Source organism: Musa acuminata, chromosome BXJ3-2 (genome assembly GCF_036884655.1).
Source record: "Musa acuminata AAA Group cultivar baxijiao chromosome BXJ3-2, Cavendish_Baxijiao_AAA, whole genome shotgun sequence".
Classification (NCBI taxonomy): Eukaryota; Viridiplantae; Streptophyta; class Magnoliopsida; order Zingiberales; family Musaceae; genus Musa; species Musa acuminata.
Genome location: NC_088350.1, coordinates 27287610 through 27301967, shown reverse-complemented (window position 1 = coordinate 27301967; position 14358 = coordinate 27287610). Strand labels below are relative to the sequence as shown.

The window sequence follows — 14358 nt, the reverse complement described above, 5'->3', positions numbered from 1 at the left end:
TTTACTTGACTCTACTAATGTGTTGAATCATCAAATTGAGCAAGAATTTATCATTAAAGATCGATGATTAAATCAATGACTAACATAAGCAATCAAATACTTACCAGTATTAATTTTAGAGCTTTAATCTCTATTTCTCAAGTTAATTACTATTCAGAACATGTCATATAAAATAATCCATTCAAAGGCAATCAAAGAAAACTATTTCAAATCACTATCGTTTACTTGACCCAATAATTTATTTAATTCTTGATCGAAGAAAACAAAAAAAAGTTTCTCAAATCATTGTCATTTACTTGACTCCACTAATATGTTAATCATTCAATTGAGCAAAAACTTATCATTAAAGGTTGATGATTGAATCAACCGTTAACATAAGCAATTAAATACTAGTATTGATTTTGAAGCTTTAATCTCTATTACAAATATCTTAATGATATTAGTTTTCTCAAATTAATTATTATTCAGGACATCATGTCAAGGGAAATAATCCATTCGCTAAATATAACCAAAAAAAGATATTTCAAATCACTATCATTTATTTGACCCAACGATTTGTTTAATTTTTTATGGGAGAAAACAAAGAAAAGTCACTCAAATCATTGTCATTTAACTTAGACTTTACTAATATATTTACATCATTCAATTAAAAGAGAATTTATTATTAAAAGTTGGTGATTGAATGAATGACTAACATAATCAATCAAATATTTAGAAGTGTTGATTTGGAGCTTTAATCTCAATATCGTAAGGACATTAGTTTTCTCAAGTTAATTATTATTTAGGACATTATGTTATGTCAAATAATCCAAGGCAACTAAAGAAAACTATTTTGAATCACTATCTTGATTGAAGAAAACAAAGAAAAATCATTCAAATCATTATCATTTACATGACTCCACTAATGTGTTGACCAAGAATTTATCATCAAAGACTTGATGGCTAATAGAAGCAATTAAGTACTTAGGAGTATTGATTTTAGAGCATTAATCTCTATTGCAATGTATTAAGGACATGCAATATATTAAGGACATCAATTTATCTCAAGTTAATTGCTATTAAAGATATTATGTCATGTTAAATAATCTATTTACCGAAAGTAATCACAGAAAACTATTTTAAATTGTCACCGTTTACTTACCCAGTGATTTATTCAATTCTTGAACGAAAGAAACATAAAAAAATTTATTCGAATCATTGTCATTTACTTACTCTACGAATCATTCAATTGAATTAAGAATATGCCATCAAAGATTGATGCTTAAATTAGTAGCAAATAAAAGTAATCAAAATATCAGGAGTGTTGATTTTAAATCATTAATCTCTACTAAATGTATTAAGAAAATCATTTTATCTCTGGTTAATTGCTATTCTGTGATATAAATTTTAATTTTGTTGCTGCAATAACCATTGCGACTTGTTTGATCTTCAATGGTTTCTACGTGTACAGCCACATGTAAGTGCATCAAGTTCTAGATACAATAACAAGCCCTCTCTATCGATGCAACCGATTAATTGTCGAGCATCGACATGTTCATTGTACGCTCGTATCCAATAACCAAAGTAAGCTCATTGCTATTCCAGATAAGAAAACCGGGCACTCCAGCAGTTCTCAAAGGGAGGGTATCGTTTTACATATAATTGACTTACCATATAATTGACTTATTCCTTGGGGTTCCTTTAGACAAATGATCCTCTGGATAACACTAAGATGGGAACTTTAAGAGGAAACAAATAGCCACGTGTGAGAGGATCGAGAGGGTATCCAACTTCAGTTCTATCTCACAACCTAATTTGGAAGTACAGTATCCGATGTTAGTCTGCTTCCAATAAAATATGTGAAGGTCTAGTTTCATGTGTGCATACTGTCAGTGATGTCAACTTGCTGCAAAACAATTGACAGAAAGTTCAATTTCGGATGACACAAAATTCGCTATTCTTAATCTTTACATTAAATTATGCTTGTTAGAATTTGTTAACTAGATTATGAATCACCTGACAAGCATAGATATGAACACCATAACCACTACTACTTTAAATAAATAACAGCTAATAAATAACACTAAAGATTAATGTTTAATACAAAAGGCTTGAAATGGTCATCAACTCCCTTTTTGAAAACTTCCTGCCATGTATTATGTGTGTGAGTGTGTGTGAAAATTTTCTAAGATTGTTTTAAAAAAAAATCCATGCGATTGATCCTAAATAGTTAAAATATTATGATTTTTAATTATAATCGGAGAAAATTTTATAATTGCATATCACCATGTCAGTGTGATTGCATTACTTATTATCTCTCAGTTGCAAGTCTTGGCCATAACCAAAGGAGAAAAAGCTATATCGAAGACAAATAATTAGCTTCTCCGAATTCCCAATTTGATCATGTTTTTAACCATGGCACATAACAGGTTATGCTGCTGCAGACTGCTTAATGACTTCATCATTATGACGAGAGCTCACTTCAAGTTCCATTATTTCATCATGCAATGATCAGGCACATCATTTTAATTATGTTTTCTGTAATTTCCTTATCCCACAATAAATTATTGGATTTGCACTTCTTTCCTCCTGTTGAATCATGAGCCAAGAGGATCATATCTCAAGCGATAAATACCAATACTCAACCGGATGGTGCAGCATTCAATACCCTACGACATCGACGCCGATCTGGGCTTCAGCCTTTTCTGGGTGAAGTCCGCGAGGGCTTTTTGGACGAGGCTTGGATCAATGTGGTCAATAGCAACTATGTCAGTAACAGAGTTAGCGTGTAAAAGGCAAACCCACTGCTACCGAAATACTTGGTACCTTCATTCCCCTCAGGGACAGAAAGAACCCCTCTGCAATGGTGGCAACATGTCCAGGGAAAACACCCATTTGCCCTGTAGTTGCTATGACGACAATGCAGCTTGAGATCAATGTGCACTCAAAATTGGCCAGCACCAAGCAACAATACCGTGTAAGCCCAGCATTCGCTAGTCGGCACAAGTTAGAAACAACAATGAAAGCAATCCTCGGTTCCCACTTGCCAATCATCAGCTAGTAGTTCATCAAGAAAATGCTGTCTCATGATTTACTGACACATTAACTTAATAGATTTGAACCATATATCCAAATTGTCGATGCCTAAGCTAATGATCAGAGACTCATCTGCTCCTACAAATTAACTTACTGCTTCTCTGCTTCTTCCCTGATTTAAGGATTGATATCCTCTACAAATATGATTAAGAGTTGGCACCTCTTCGGACAATTCTAAAGACAAAGTCTCTTCTCTTAGTACTTGAAAAGCACAAGGTCCTAACAATGACTGAAAAACCTTTTAGTGGTATCCCATTTCAGATATGTGAATGCATTTTTAAGTTCAGCTAAGCTTATTTTCCTTTATATGTTCCAATCGACTCTCCACTGGCCTGTGATTACAATTATTGACCAGATTTGCAATCTTCAAGTTTCCTTACCAAATATTCACATCTGATTTGTGGAACAGGTCCAATTTCCCATACATAAGTACATTAAAATATATATATATATATATATATATATGATCGAAAAGCAATATTTGGTGATTCATGTGGTATCCAAAATAGTTTAGGTGAGGGATCAGCTAATGCACCAACTTGGTCGAACTTTGAATAGATCAGAGAGTATGACAAGTTTCTTATGTATGGGTTAGGAATTGGAATGATGTCACAAGTAGTGGGGAAGAAAACTTAGCACCAAAGAGAACCTTGAGATGCTTATCATGGATCAGGAATGTTGACCACCACCGTTTTTATTTCCTGTAGATCAACAGCCATACCCAAGTCAAATGTTTAGGACACTGCGCTTCTCTGTAAACTTGAGACATCAGAAGAGGATCAAGCAATGAGTCAAATGTAAGCAAGCATTGAATTCGGCCGTGGCATCAAGTTTTGTTGTTGCGTACATATGAGGCATCAGAAGAGGATCGAAAAGAAACGAGATCACAATTCTTTAATTATGGTTCTAACCAATCTATAGTCTTCTTATGAAAAGGATTTGACATTCCTCAATTGCTCCCATGACTTCATGATTTGTGTAAATCACATAATTAAAGAATATTTGACCCTTTCATAAACAAAGGGTGATCGGTAGTTCTAAAAGTTTAAGATGATCAATATACAGAATCCTGGTTGGAGCAGTAAAGAAGCAAATTAGGATGCAGGCAGGCATGCATGCATGCATATGTGGGTTTCCTAAGGACATACAACTCCCCGTTTAAGTATACGAAGACGAGTTGAGGCTAATGACACCATCCATCATGTCCGCAAACCGAGCGAGAGCATGATTTTGCGGTCAACTCTCTATCATACTTATGGAGAGGTTTTTATCTTAATTCTGTTAAAATAATGAGAATAGGGATTCAAGTATGAAATATATTGGTTTCTAAGATGAAAACCTCTACATAAGGAGTATATAAGTATTACTTATTTTTTATTTAATTGATTTTTGTATTAAAATGTTAATTAAAATTATAGAATTTATTATTAGTTTAAAAAATAAAAAAAAAGTTTACTCGTACATTGTTTCAAATATGATATCTATTAATTATACAGGAACATACTAATCAACTCGAATGTCCAAATGAAATATGATATGATATATTATTTTACGTAGCACTATAATCACATTCTCTTTGATTAATATTTAAATATTTTATTGATCAATTTCAATTTTTATTAATATATAATTAATATTGTTGTGTTATGTTTTATCATATTTTAAATAATTATATATATATATTATTTGTTTAATTAAATAACAATTATTTATTATTAAACTTATAATATATAATATTAATTTGAACCGGTTTGGATTAATAGATAAAATCGATTCAATTGGAGGAAGAAAGGGGAAATTCTCTTTAAAAATAAAAAAAAGTGTTCAATTGATCGGTTTAATTTATCTGTTCAATAATTTAAAAAAAATAATTATATTAAACCACGATGCTTACTCGAACCTATTATCAATTTCATTTCGATATTATGATGCAACTTGGATTTCGACCGTGCTTAAAGATCCATCAGAGGCAGAGGAGGAGGAGGACGAGTAGCAAAAGGAAGAGGAGCCCACGAGCTCGAATTCTGCAAGGATGTAGTGACAGATGGACAGAGAGGGGGGGGTAAGGGGACCGGTTTCTGAAGGGAGATGGAGAAGGTTGGTGTATAAAGAAGTGGTGGAAGGTACAACATTGATGGGGTGGGTGGTGTTGTGGAGAGAGAGAGACGAACAGCTGGCATCCAAACCGCGACCGGTCGCGGGATCCATGCCAACAAACCATTGGAAAAGCTTGCCTGGTCTGCCCTCTCTGAGTTGATTCGGTGTGGTTGATACGATAATATATGATGCATCTAGCGATCGAGCAGTTCAGTGTCATCACATTATTCCCTCCAAACCCTGAACACTTCTAATGCTAATGGGACGCAGTGACGTCGCCGGAGTTAAAGCCAGTCGATCCTCCGACATCTTTGCTCTTCCTTCCTCTTTCACCCGTAACCCCTTAGTTCACGTGGCGTCCCTGAGATGTGGCAGCTCAGCTCCTGGAACTCGAGATCGCCGCTTCTTCCGACAAAGTAGTAGGAATAAGAGTCGTTAGAAGAAACGAACCGCTGTTGTAGGGGCGGTAGAGACGTCGAGACCACGATTAAAAGTTGGGCAAAATTATTAGTATTATAATTATTATTATTATATATTCTCTAAAAAAACTTTAATTTTCTATTTGTTCCTCGAGAGCTCTCTTTTTTTGCTTAATTCTCATAAAATATTTTTTTATTTTTTAAAAGACGAGTTTATCTTGGCCCCACCTCGCTCTCCACCTCTTGCTCTCAATGCTAGATTTGTGCTTGCGTCTTTGTTTATCGCCTTAACTCTTGCCCTCGCCCTCACCCTCACCCTCGTCCTTCACTATCGTTGTGCGTCTAAAACTACATCACCTTCTCGAGGAAGTTTCAAGCTCATGCCTTCATCCACCTCTTCTGCCCTTGTCCTTATCATAGTATATTAAGGTCATATTGCTCTTATGACCTCCCTCTCTAACTCCCCCGATAGAAACATTGAAAAAGGGAGTCATGGGAGAGGGAAGTCCTAAGGGTCTCGAAGGTTATCGTCATAGGGGTCATTGCTATAAAGATGATCGTTGTGGGAGCCATTACAATGGGGGTTATTATCGTGACAAAATAAAACAAAAGTGGTGCAATAGTAATATCATCGTAGTGGTGATTCCCATAAAATGGTGAAAGTAGCTCACAATGAGACGTGAAGGTCAACAGAAAAATAATAAAAATGATCTATCATCTATATGATGTAGGGGTAGATATATTCGGGTAGTAGTCGCAAGTGACTAGGAGAACAATATTTCAGGATCTAGAGAATATATTATATTTTAATTCCTACTAACATAGTAAATTTAGTAAATTAATTTTTATTTTTTAAACAAATTGGTACCCCTGTGTCAAAGTTTTGATTAAAGACAGATATCTTTTCGTATCAATCCCTTAGTATAGCAAAATCCAAAAACTTTAATCATTCACGTTTGACCGGTGGAATAGAGATGTAGAAACTCAATTATTAATAACTCTTCTGTGTCAATAAGAATATTCATGGTATTTTTGCTTATCTTTTCGACATTTTAATTTAAATGAACAAGGATTCAATTATGCAAATTTAAGCCAATAAGAGCCCATTGTATTATCAATTAAGACATTACTAATGAAGCCGTTAACCAAAACAATAATCGATGGTCCAATAAACCATGTTGCTTCCTTCTTTTGTATAATATACTTATATATTTGTTTAGGGTGAAGAAGAGCACATGATGTTCAGCAGGGGCCGGGAAGAGAGTTGGGGAGGCAACGGCATAACTTGAAGGAGGAAACGCTGCAGCGGAAGATAGAGACAAGCTTCGGCGTCCGCTATTTAAGGGTGATGTCCCGCCAGAATCAAGGCCCCTTTGCCTCCCAAGAGCGGACAACAGCTCACCCACGCACGCGCCCAGCTGTCGCGTCGCATTGGAAGACACCCAAAGGCCCTCCGCCTTAATGAAGGTCTGATGTGGCGACCCCGCTGAAGCGGCAGCAACCGGACGCCTCAACCTCAACGACGGGCCAACTCGCCCTTTCTGAGGGTAGAATTAAATGCGGTAACTTTTCGACCCCCACCGCCGCCAAAAATCAAAAGCAGGGCCCTCGGCTGCACACCTCCCGAGACCACGCCTGCGCGGTAACCCGCCTGCGCCGTGCTCCTCGGCCCTCGGCTGCACGCCTCCCGAGACCACGCCAGCACGGCAACCCGATCGCATCGTGATACTCGGCCCTTGTCGGCCCTATGATCATCAAGTTCGGCCCCGCCCGACCGACCCGTCGACGACTCACTCCTTAGATTCGCGTGGCTAAGTCACCAGAAGACAAGAGCCATGCCTCGGGCCCCCCTACATGCGAAAACCGACGCATAGCTCCTTCCGGGGGGGGAATATGATAGGGGTAAAAACAAATAAGACATGACGCACCAGATTTGATGTAACACCGCCCAATGTCAGCCACCCCCAAACGGCACACCGCGCCAAGAGACGAGCATTAACACCAGCGTAACGTGCACCCTCACCGACCGTACCCGCACGACCTCATCATGCTGACCCCGCACGACCAGACAGGGCAGGGGAAGGCGTCGACCAAGGCTTGCCATACCCTATGGCGACTCGGCCTTACCGCGCAATGCTCACAACGACAACGGATGCGATCAGGTGTACGGCCCTGCCCCGGCAGGATGGCGCGTCAGGTAACATCGAGCTCACCTATAAATACCCTCGGGTTCCAAGCAGGCGAGGTAAGCGGACAAACACACGATTCCATCTAAGACTCCCCTCTTCATTTCTAACTTGATCGTCGGAGGGGTCGGACCGAATCACCGACCCGACCAGTGTGCAGGTGCTCGACCGAAGCCGACCCGACCCGGCGACGCGGAGCATTTCAGCCTGATTCCCCGTGACCGACCGCCCGGGGATCTCGAGAGGAGCCTCACCTGATCTTGGCCGCTCGGACCCTCGAACCAGCCGTGCCGACCCCGAGGTAACGGCTAAAAAAGTTACTTGCCGTAACACGTATTACATACTGATCGATACTAATGCTATTGATATTGCTTAAGTTGGATGAGTCATGTCGACCCCCTCTAACAACAGAGCTAGAATTTGTTAATTAGATTATGAATCACCTTACAAGCATAGATATGAACACCATAACCACTGCTGCATGAAGCAAATAACAACTCATAAACCATAGGCAGATGACTCATATTTTGATGACAAAGTTTTGACAAACAACTACGTAGACAAACATCAGCAGATCATATAACAGAGTAACTATAGCATGCACAAAAAGGAAAAATTAAAATCATGTGACGGTGTGTTATGAAAAGACATGCAAACCATGAGCGTATCACATACTGATCGATACCAATACCATTGCTATTGCTCAAGTCGGATGAGTCATCATAGCTTCCTTTTGTATTTTGCCACGGTCACCACCATCACCACGTATATCTTGTCAAACACGTTATCAATGGTGCGGAAGCACACGATCCTCCATGTCCGTCGCAACAAAAGGCTTCCACAAATTGCCCAAAATCCGGTAATAAATCCTAGCGTGATGCTCGTGTATAACCAAAGTATTTCCATTCTGGTCTCAGAAGAATCTTTATTTTTCTCTTCTTCATCGACCTTCGCTATATTCACCATACAATATTTGGGGAGAGGAGGGCCACAAAGATTTGGATTGCCAATATAGATAGATGGATCAGTAAAAGTTTGCAACTGATTGCCAGTGGGAATGCTTCCTGAAAGATTGTTATATGATAAATTCAAATGGTCCAAGAAATTTAAGGCCGCCAAACCGGAAGGAATTGCACCCGAGAGATTATTTCTTGAGAGATCGAGAACTTCTAGTTGTTTCATTTCGCCAATGCTTCTCGGTATCTGACCTATAAGGTAATTTTCGGATAGATTTAGGCTCCGCAATCCATGCAAATTCCTCCAGCTCTTCAGGGATGTTTCCAGATAAGTAATTGTTGGAGAGATCAATAAGTGTATCAATTGAAAGTTGTCTGGAGGTAGTATACTTGATTTCACTTCCTTTTATAAAGAGCCACATATCTTCCACGGAGAGACTATCATTGTTGAAGTAACAACACTGATACGTAGGAGCACTTTTTAACGTACTGAAGTCCCCAAAGCTCTGTGGTATCATTCCTGAAAGATTGTTGTTGGAGAGATCCAAGATACGAAGAGATGGTAGAGAAGATAATTGAGGAATGCTACCGGTGAAGGCATTCGAGCGTAAGCTAAGTGTCTTTAGGTACAATAAGCTTTCTCCAATCCAAGTTGGTATGTTCCCAATAAAGTTGTTGTGGCCCAAGTCGAGAGTAGATAGTTCTGCGCAACTCTTTAAACAATGAGGAATCAGCCCGGATAAATTATTGTGACTCAAGTGCAGTGACTCTAGAGTTTGCAAATTACAGAGTGAATCAGGGACTCCACCTACTAATTTGTTGCTTGATAAGTCTAAAAGAAGTAAATTTGAGGAATTTTTCCAGCAATTAGGAACCTTTCCTGACAAATTATTCTCAGAAAGCTGAAGCCCTTCCAAATTCCTCAATTGACAATAAGAGAAGGGAATCTCACCACTCATATTATTCATAGATATATCGAACCATTGTAAGCTTGGCATGATATTTGTGATTCTTTGTGAAAGATTCCCCGAGAACGAGTTATTCGAAATAAATAAATATCTCAGTTTTGGAAAGAATTGTGGTATCTCACCGGTAATCTTATTGTTGGAGAGAGACAAATATTCCAGACTTGGCATCATGTTTGATAATTTTAGAGGAAAATATCCTGATAACGAGTTATTGCTGAGATCCAATAAAGTTAGATTTGGAAAATAATATGGTACATCACCGCCAATCATACCAATCATATTATCGGAGAGATCCAAATTTTGGAGACCGGATGGAAGCCAATTGGGGATCGTTTCTTTGATCCCTGTATTTGATAAATATAATTCACTAAGAGTGGTTTATGTTCGGAGCCATTTCGGAAATTGGGGTATGGGCAGTATTTGACAGAATCCCATCAAAAGGGTGTTAAGCTGAAAGGGAGGGATCCAATCATCGCTTTTGTTCAAGTGTATAGAGTTGTATGAAATGACCAAATATTTCAAACTTGGTAGATTAGCAAGGTCGTCCTCCGATAATCTCAATGAGTTATTGTAGAGATCCAAATATGTAAGGCCCTTCAACCATTTGATGCCTTCCGGAAGCATCCCCTTCAAATTGTTGGATCCTAAATTCAAAGATCGCAGCATAGAGAGGTTTCCAAGAGAAGCGGGCAATGATCCATTGAGAGAGTTATACGAAAGATCCAAATACTCAAGATTAGAAGGAAGCCTATCGAAAAACATGTCTTTGATACCTGCACTTGACAAATATAGTTGACGAAGAGTGGTCTGTGTTCGGAGCCATTTTGGAAATTGGGGCGTGGGCCCTATTTGGCAGAAATCCATGAAGAGACTTTGAAGCTGAAAAGAAGGGATCCAGTCATCGGCTTTGTTCAATTCAATGAAGTTGTAAGAAATGTCCAAATATTTCAAACTCGATAGATTAGCAAGGTCGTCCTCCGATAAGCTCAACGAGTTATTGTGGAGAACCAAATCAACAAGGCTCTTTAGTTGTCCGATGCCTTCCGAAATCGTCCCATTCAAATCATTAGAATATAAAGACAAATGTTGCAGCAATGATAGATTCCCGATAGATGCAGGCACTGATCCATAGAGGGAGTTGAAAGAAAGATCAAGAGATTTTAGATTCCTGATATTCCCTAACCAATCCGGAAAGGAACCACTCAGTTGGGTGCCTCCGAGGTACAATTCCTCCATGCTATTCCTAAGACATCCAGAGAAAACCATTTTTAAATTGGCAAGCACATCGTTAATAGGCACATAGCGTAGATTGAGAATTTGGAGCTTGCAGAGGTTGGATATAGGAGCTAATCGCATGAAGCCATCTTGGAACACACTCCTAGACAAGTCGAGTGCCCTGAGAGATGTCAACTTCGTAATAGAATTAGGAAAGAACCCATGTAGGTCATTCCCACCAAGATAAAGGAACTCGAGGCTAGTAATATTGAACATCCAATCTGGTATGGTGGAGTTTATATCATTGCCTCGTAAATCAAGAGTGGTGAGAGATGTGAAGTTGACATGAGACAGCGAACGTGGAAAGGTCCCTATGTCACAACCTCTTAATTCAATCTCTTGTATACGTGGTAGTGCATTCAAATCTTGTAACCAGTTGGCCGCATTTGTAAAACGGACACGAGTCATGTTAAGATGCAGAAGGGAAGTGAGCATAGAGATCCATCTCGTGTTCTCAAGGTACAAGCAGAAGAAGCCATCACCTTCATCATCCCAATAGCGGTTATAAGAAAGGTCGAGGTGCTGCAAAGTGGATAGATTTCCGAGCTGGTCAGGTACTCTACCCACGAAGCCTGCACCTGAGAGGTTAAGATATGTTAGTCTTCTGAAAGCTCCCAAGAACTTTGGGATAGGTTTATGCATAAAATAGTTGCCGCTGAGGTCCAGGCGATTAAGTTGTTGGAGAGAACGCAGTGATGGAGTTATGTCACCACGCACTGCCCATTTGCATCCTGGATCATCATCCAACATGTCGTACACCTCCTGATGAGTGCAGTACTCAATTGGATACGTCAGACGTCTATTTCGAAGATCCAGCTTGATAACATGACCAGAGATGTTGCTGCAGCCAACACCTTCCCACGCACAACAGTCCTCCCCGACCCAGGAAGAGAGACGATTGGAAGGATCATGAAGTCCACGCTTGAAGTCGATGAGGGCTTTCCTCTCCGTCTCTCGGCAGCCATGAGAAATCCCAAGCTCAATGCTCAGAACGGCAAGAGAAAAGGTGAGGACAAGAAGAGGGGTTCTCCCGCCCATGTTTAATGGTGAGCTCTACCCCTAAAGCCGGCAGCTCTCATATGTGTATATAAGCTCATATTTGCCTAACGTATGCGTGAGTGCCCCGTTAGAGGAGGAAGCTGTCAGGAGGGAACTCCTGGATGAGGCTGAACGCTTCACACGAAGATGTGTCCAACAAAATTGTCACTAGTCAAAGTCAAGCAACGTGGAAGCAAGTCAATGTCCAAAACAAATTGGGAACTCACATATGGTGGAGGCTGTTCCATAGCTTAATTTCCACCACTGGTGTCGCATTCCTGATCATAATCCTAATCTACTACCAGTCAAACCATTGGAGATATGATGTATTTATTATACATCAGACAGTATCACTAACCGAGCTTAACCACATATATAAGCAGACATCCAAACAGTATGATTGGAGATTGGTGGTGGAAGTAAAAAGCCCTCGTCATTGTAGCATGTATTTTATGGCAAAAGAGCACTCTTTTGATCTCATCTATGTACCATGATTCTTAAATTGCAAAATGCATCAATTATTATTTTTTATTTTTGGTAGAAACTTTGGGTTCTCACAATGTTATAAGCACGAATCCTTAGGCATACCTTTCAACCCTTCTGCTGCCTTTTTCTGATTCATTGAAAGTTATCTTTCTTTTAATTAAAAATAATAATTCCAAAGAAATTGAGAAATTTACCAAGATTTATTATAAATATTTGAAATGTCATACATATTGTTGAAAATTATACATGGAGCGATTGTTTCGACATCTTACATCAGCATCAATCGTTAACCAGAGGAGGTAGGCCGATAAACTTATCTTCAATCACGTTCAATCCCAACAGATGTGTGTAAATATATCCATTTTCCTATTATCAAACAATAGGAAAGTAATAATTGTCTGTAGTTATAGAGGTGTACTTAATTACTCCTATGTGTTTTTTCATTTTTTTTTATTATGAAGATGGCATATACTCATCTTTTGAATGAATGGATTACTACTAGACAATAGGATGTTGGAGATGACTTATTATTTATAATAATAAGTATTAATTATTAATATGCTATTGAAGATGGTATTGTTATTGTCTACGAGATGTATTAATTAATTCCAACTGACACAAATTAAATTATTCTGTATCAATTATACTTATCTAAGATATCTTCTAGACACAATGTACATTCAAGATGGTGTGGCTGACTTCTTATTTGTATTAGCTAAAAATTATATAGACCTTTCATCTATAATCGGTGTCATATCAAACAATCTATTCGTTGAAGATAATGAAAGAAAGCTACTCTTAATCATGATCGTTTACTTGACTTAACGATTTATTTAATTCTTAAATTGAGAAAACAAAGAAAAATCACTTAAATCATTGTCATTTAGTTAATGTTTTGAATCATTCAATCTAATCGAGAATTTATAATTAAAAGTAAGTTAGTTATTGAATCAGTGGCTAAAAGAAGTAATCAAATACTTAAGAGCATTAATTTTGGAGTATTAATCTCTATTTCAATGTATTGAGGGCATCAACTTATCTTATGTTAATTGCTATTAACGACATCATGTCAAACAATCCATTCACTGAAGGCAACCAAAGAAAGTTGCTTTCAATCGCTATCGTTTACTTGACGCAACAATTTGTCTAATTTATGAAGGAAATAAAGAAAAGTCACTCAAATCATTGTCATTTACTTGACTTCACTAATATTAAATTATTTAATTATTCAAGAGTGTTGATTTTGGATCATTAATCTATATTTCAATATATTAAGGATATCAACTTATCACAAGCTAATTACTATTAACGATATCATGTCATGTTAAACGATCCAATCACTAAAGGCAACTAAAGAAAGCAACTATGAATCAAAGAAAAGTCACTATCGTTTACTTGACGCAACGATTTATCTAATTCATGATCGAAGGAAACAAAGAAAAGTCACTCAAATCATTGTCATTTACTTGACTTCACTAATGTGTTGAATTATTCAATTGAGTCGATAATTTATTATTAAATATTGGTGGTCGTAACTAATAGAAATAATCAATCAAATACTCAAGAGTGTTGATTTTAGAGCATTAATCTCTAACGTAATATATTAAGGACATCGGTTTGTCTAACGTAATATATTAAGGACATCGGTGTGTCAAACTATCCGAAGGCAACCAAAGAAAGCTACTCTAAATAACCATCATTTAACTTAACGATTTGTTCAATTCTTGAATGGAAAAAAATAAAGAAAAGTCACTCAAATCATTGTCATTTACTTGACTCTACTAATAGGTTGAATTATTCAATTGAGTCGAGAATTTATCATCAAAGGTTAGTGATTGATTCAACAATCAAATATTCA

At 37.9% G+C, this 14358-nt stretch overlaps 1 protein-coding gene across 1 annotated transcript; it reads right to left on the bottom strand.

Annotated features, from left to right (window-relative positions):
• Window positions 1–8497: 8497 nt before the first annotated feature.
• Window positions 8498–12014, bottom strand: LOC135631572 (receptor-like protein EIX2). The gene is made up of 3 exons (XM_065139304.1): window positions 10226–12014; window positions 9030–10045; window positions 8498–8980 (listed from the first exon to the last, which is right to left on the bottom strand). The coding sequence occupies exons 1-3, from the start codon at window positions 12012–12014 to the stop codon at window positions 8498–8500; spliced, it is 3288 nt and encodes a 1095-aa protein (XP_064995376.1).
• Between the last annotated feature and the right edge of the window lie 2344 nt (window positions 12015–14358).

Coding starts and splice junctions, on each gene's coding strand:
- LOC135631572 (XM_065139304.1), bottom strand. CDS start 12,014: ATGGGCGGGAGAACCCCTCTTCTTGTCCTCACCTTTTCTCTTGCCGTT. Junction 10,046..10,225: donor CGACCTTGCTAATCTACCAA/GTTTGAAATATT, acceptor TATCAAATACAG/GGATCAAAGAAACGATCCCC. Junction 8,981..9,029: donor CTGAAGAGCTGGAGGAATTT/GCATGGATTGCG, acceptor CTTATAGGTCAG/ATACCGAGAAGCATTGGCGA.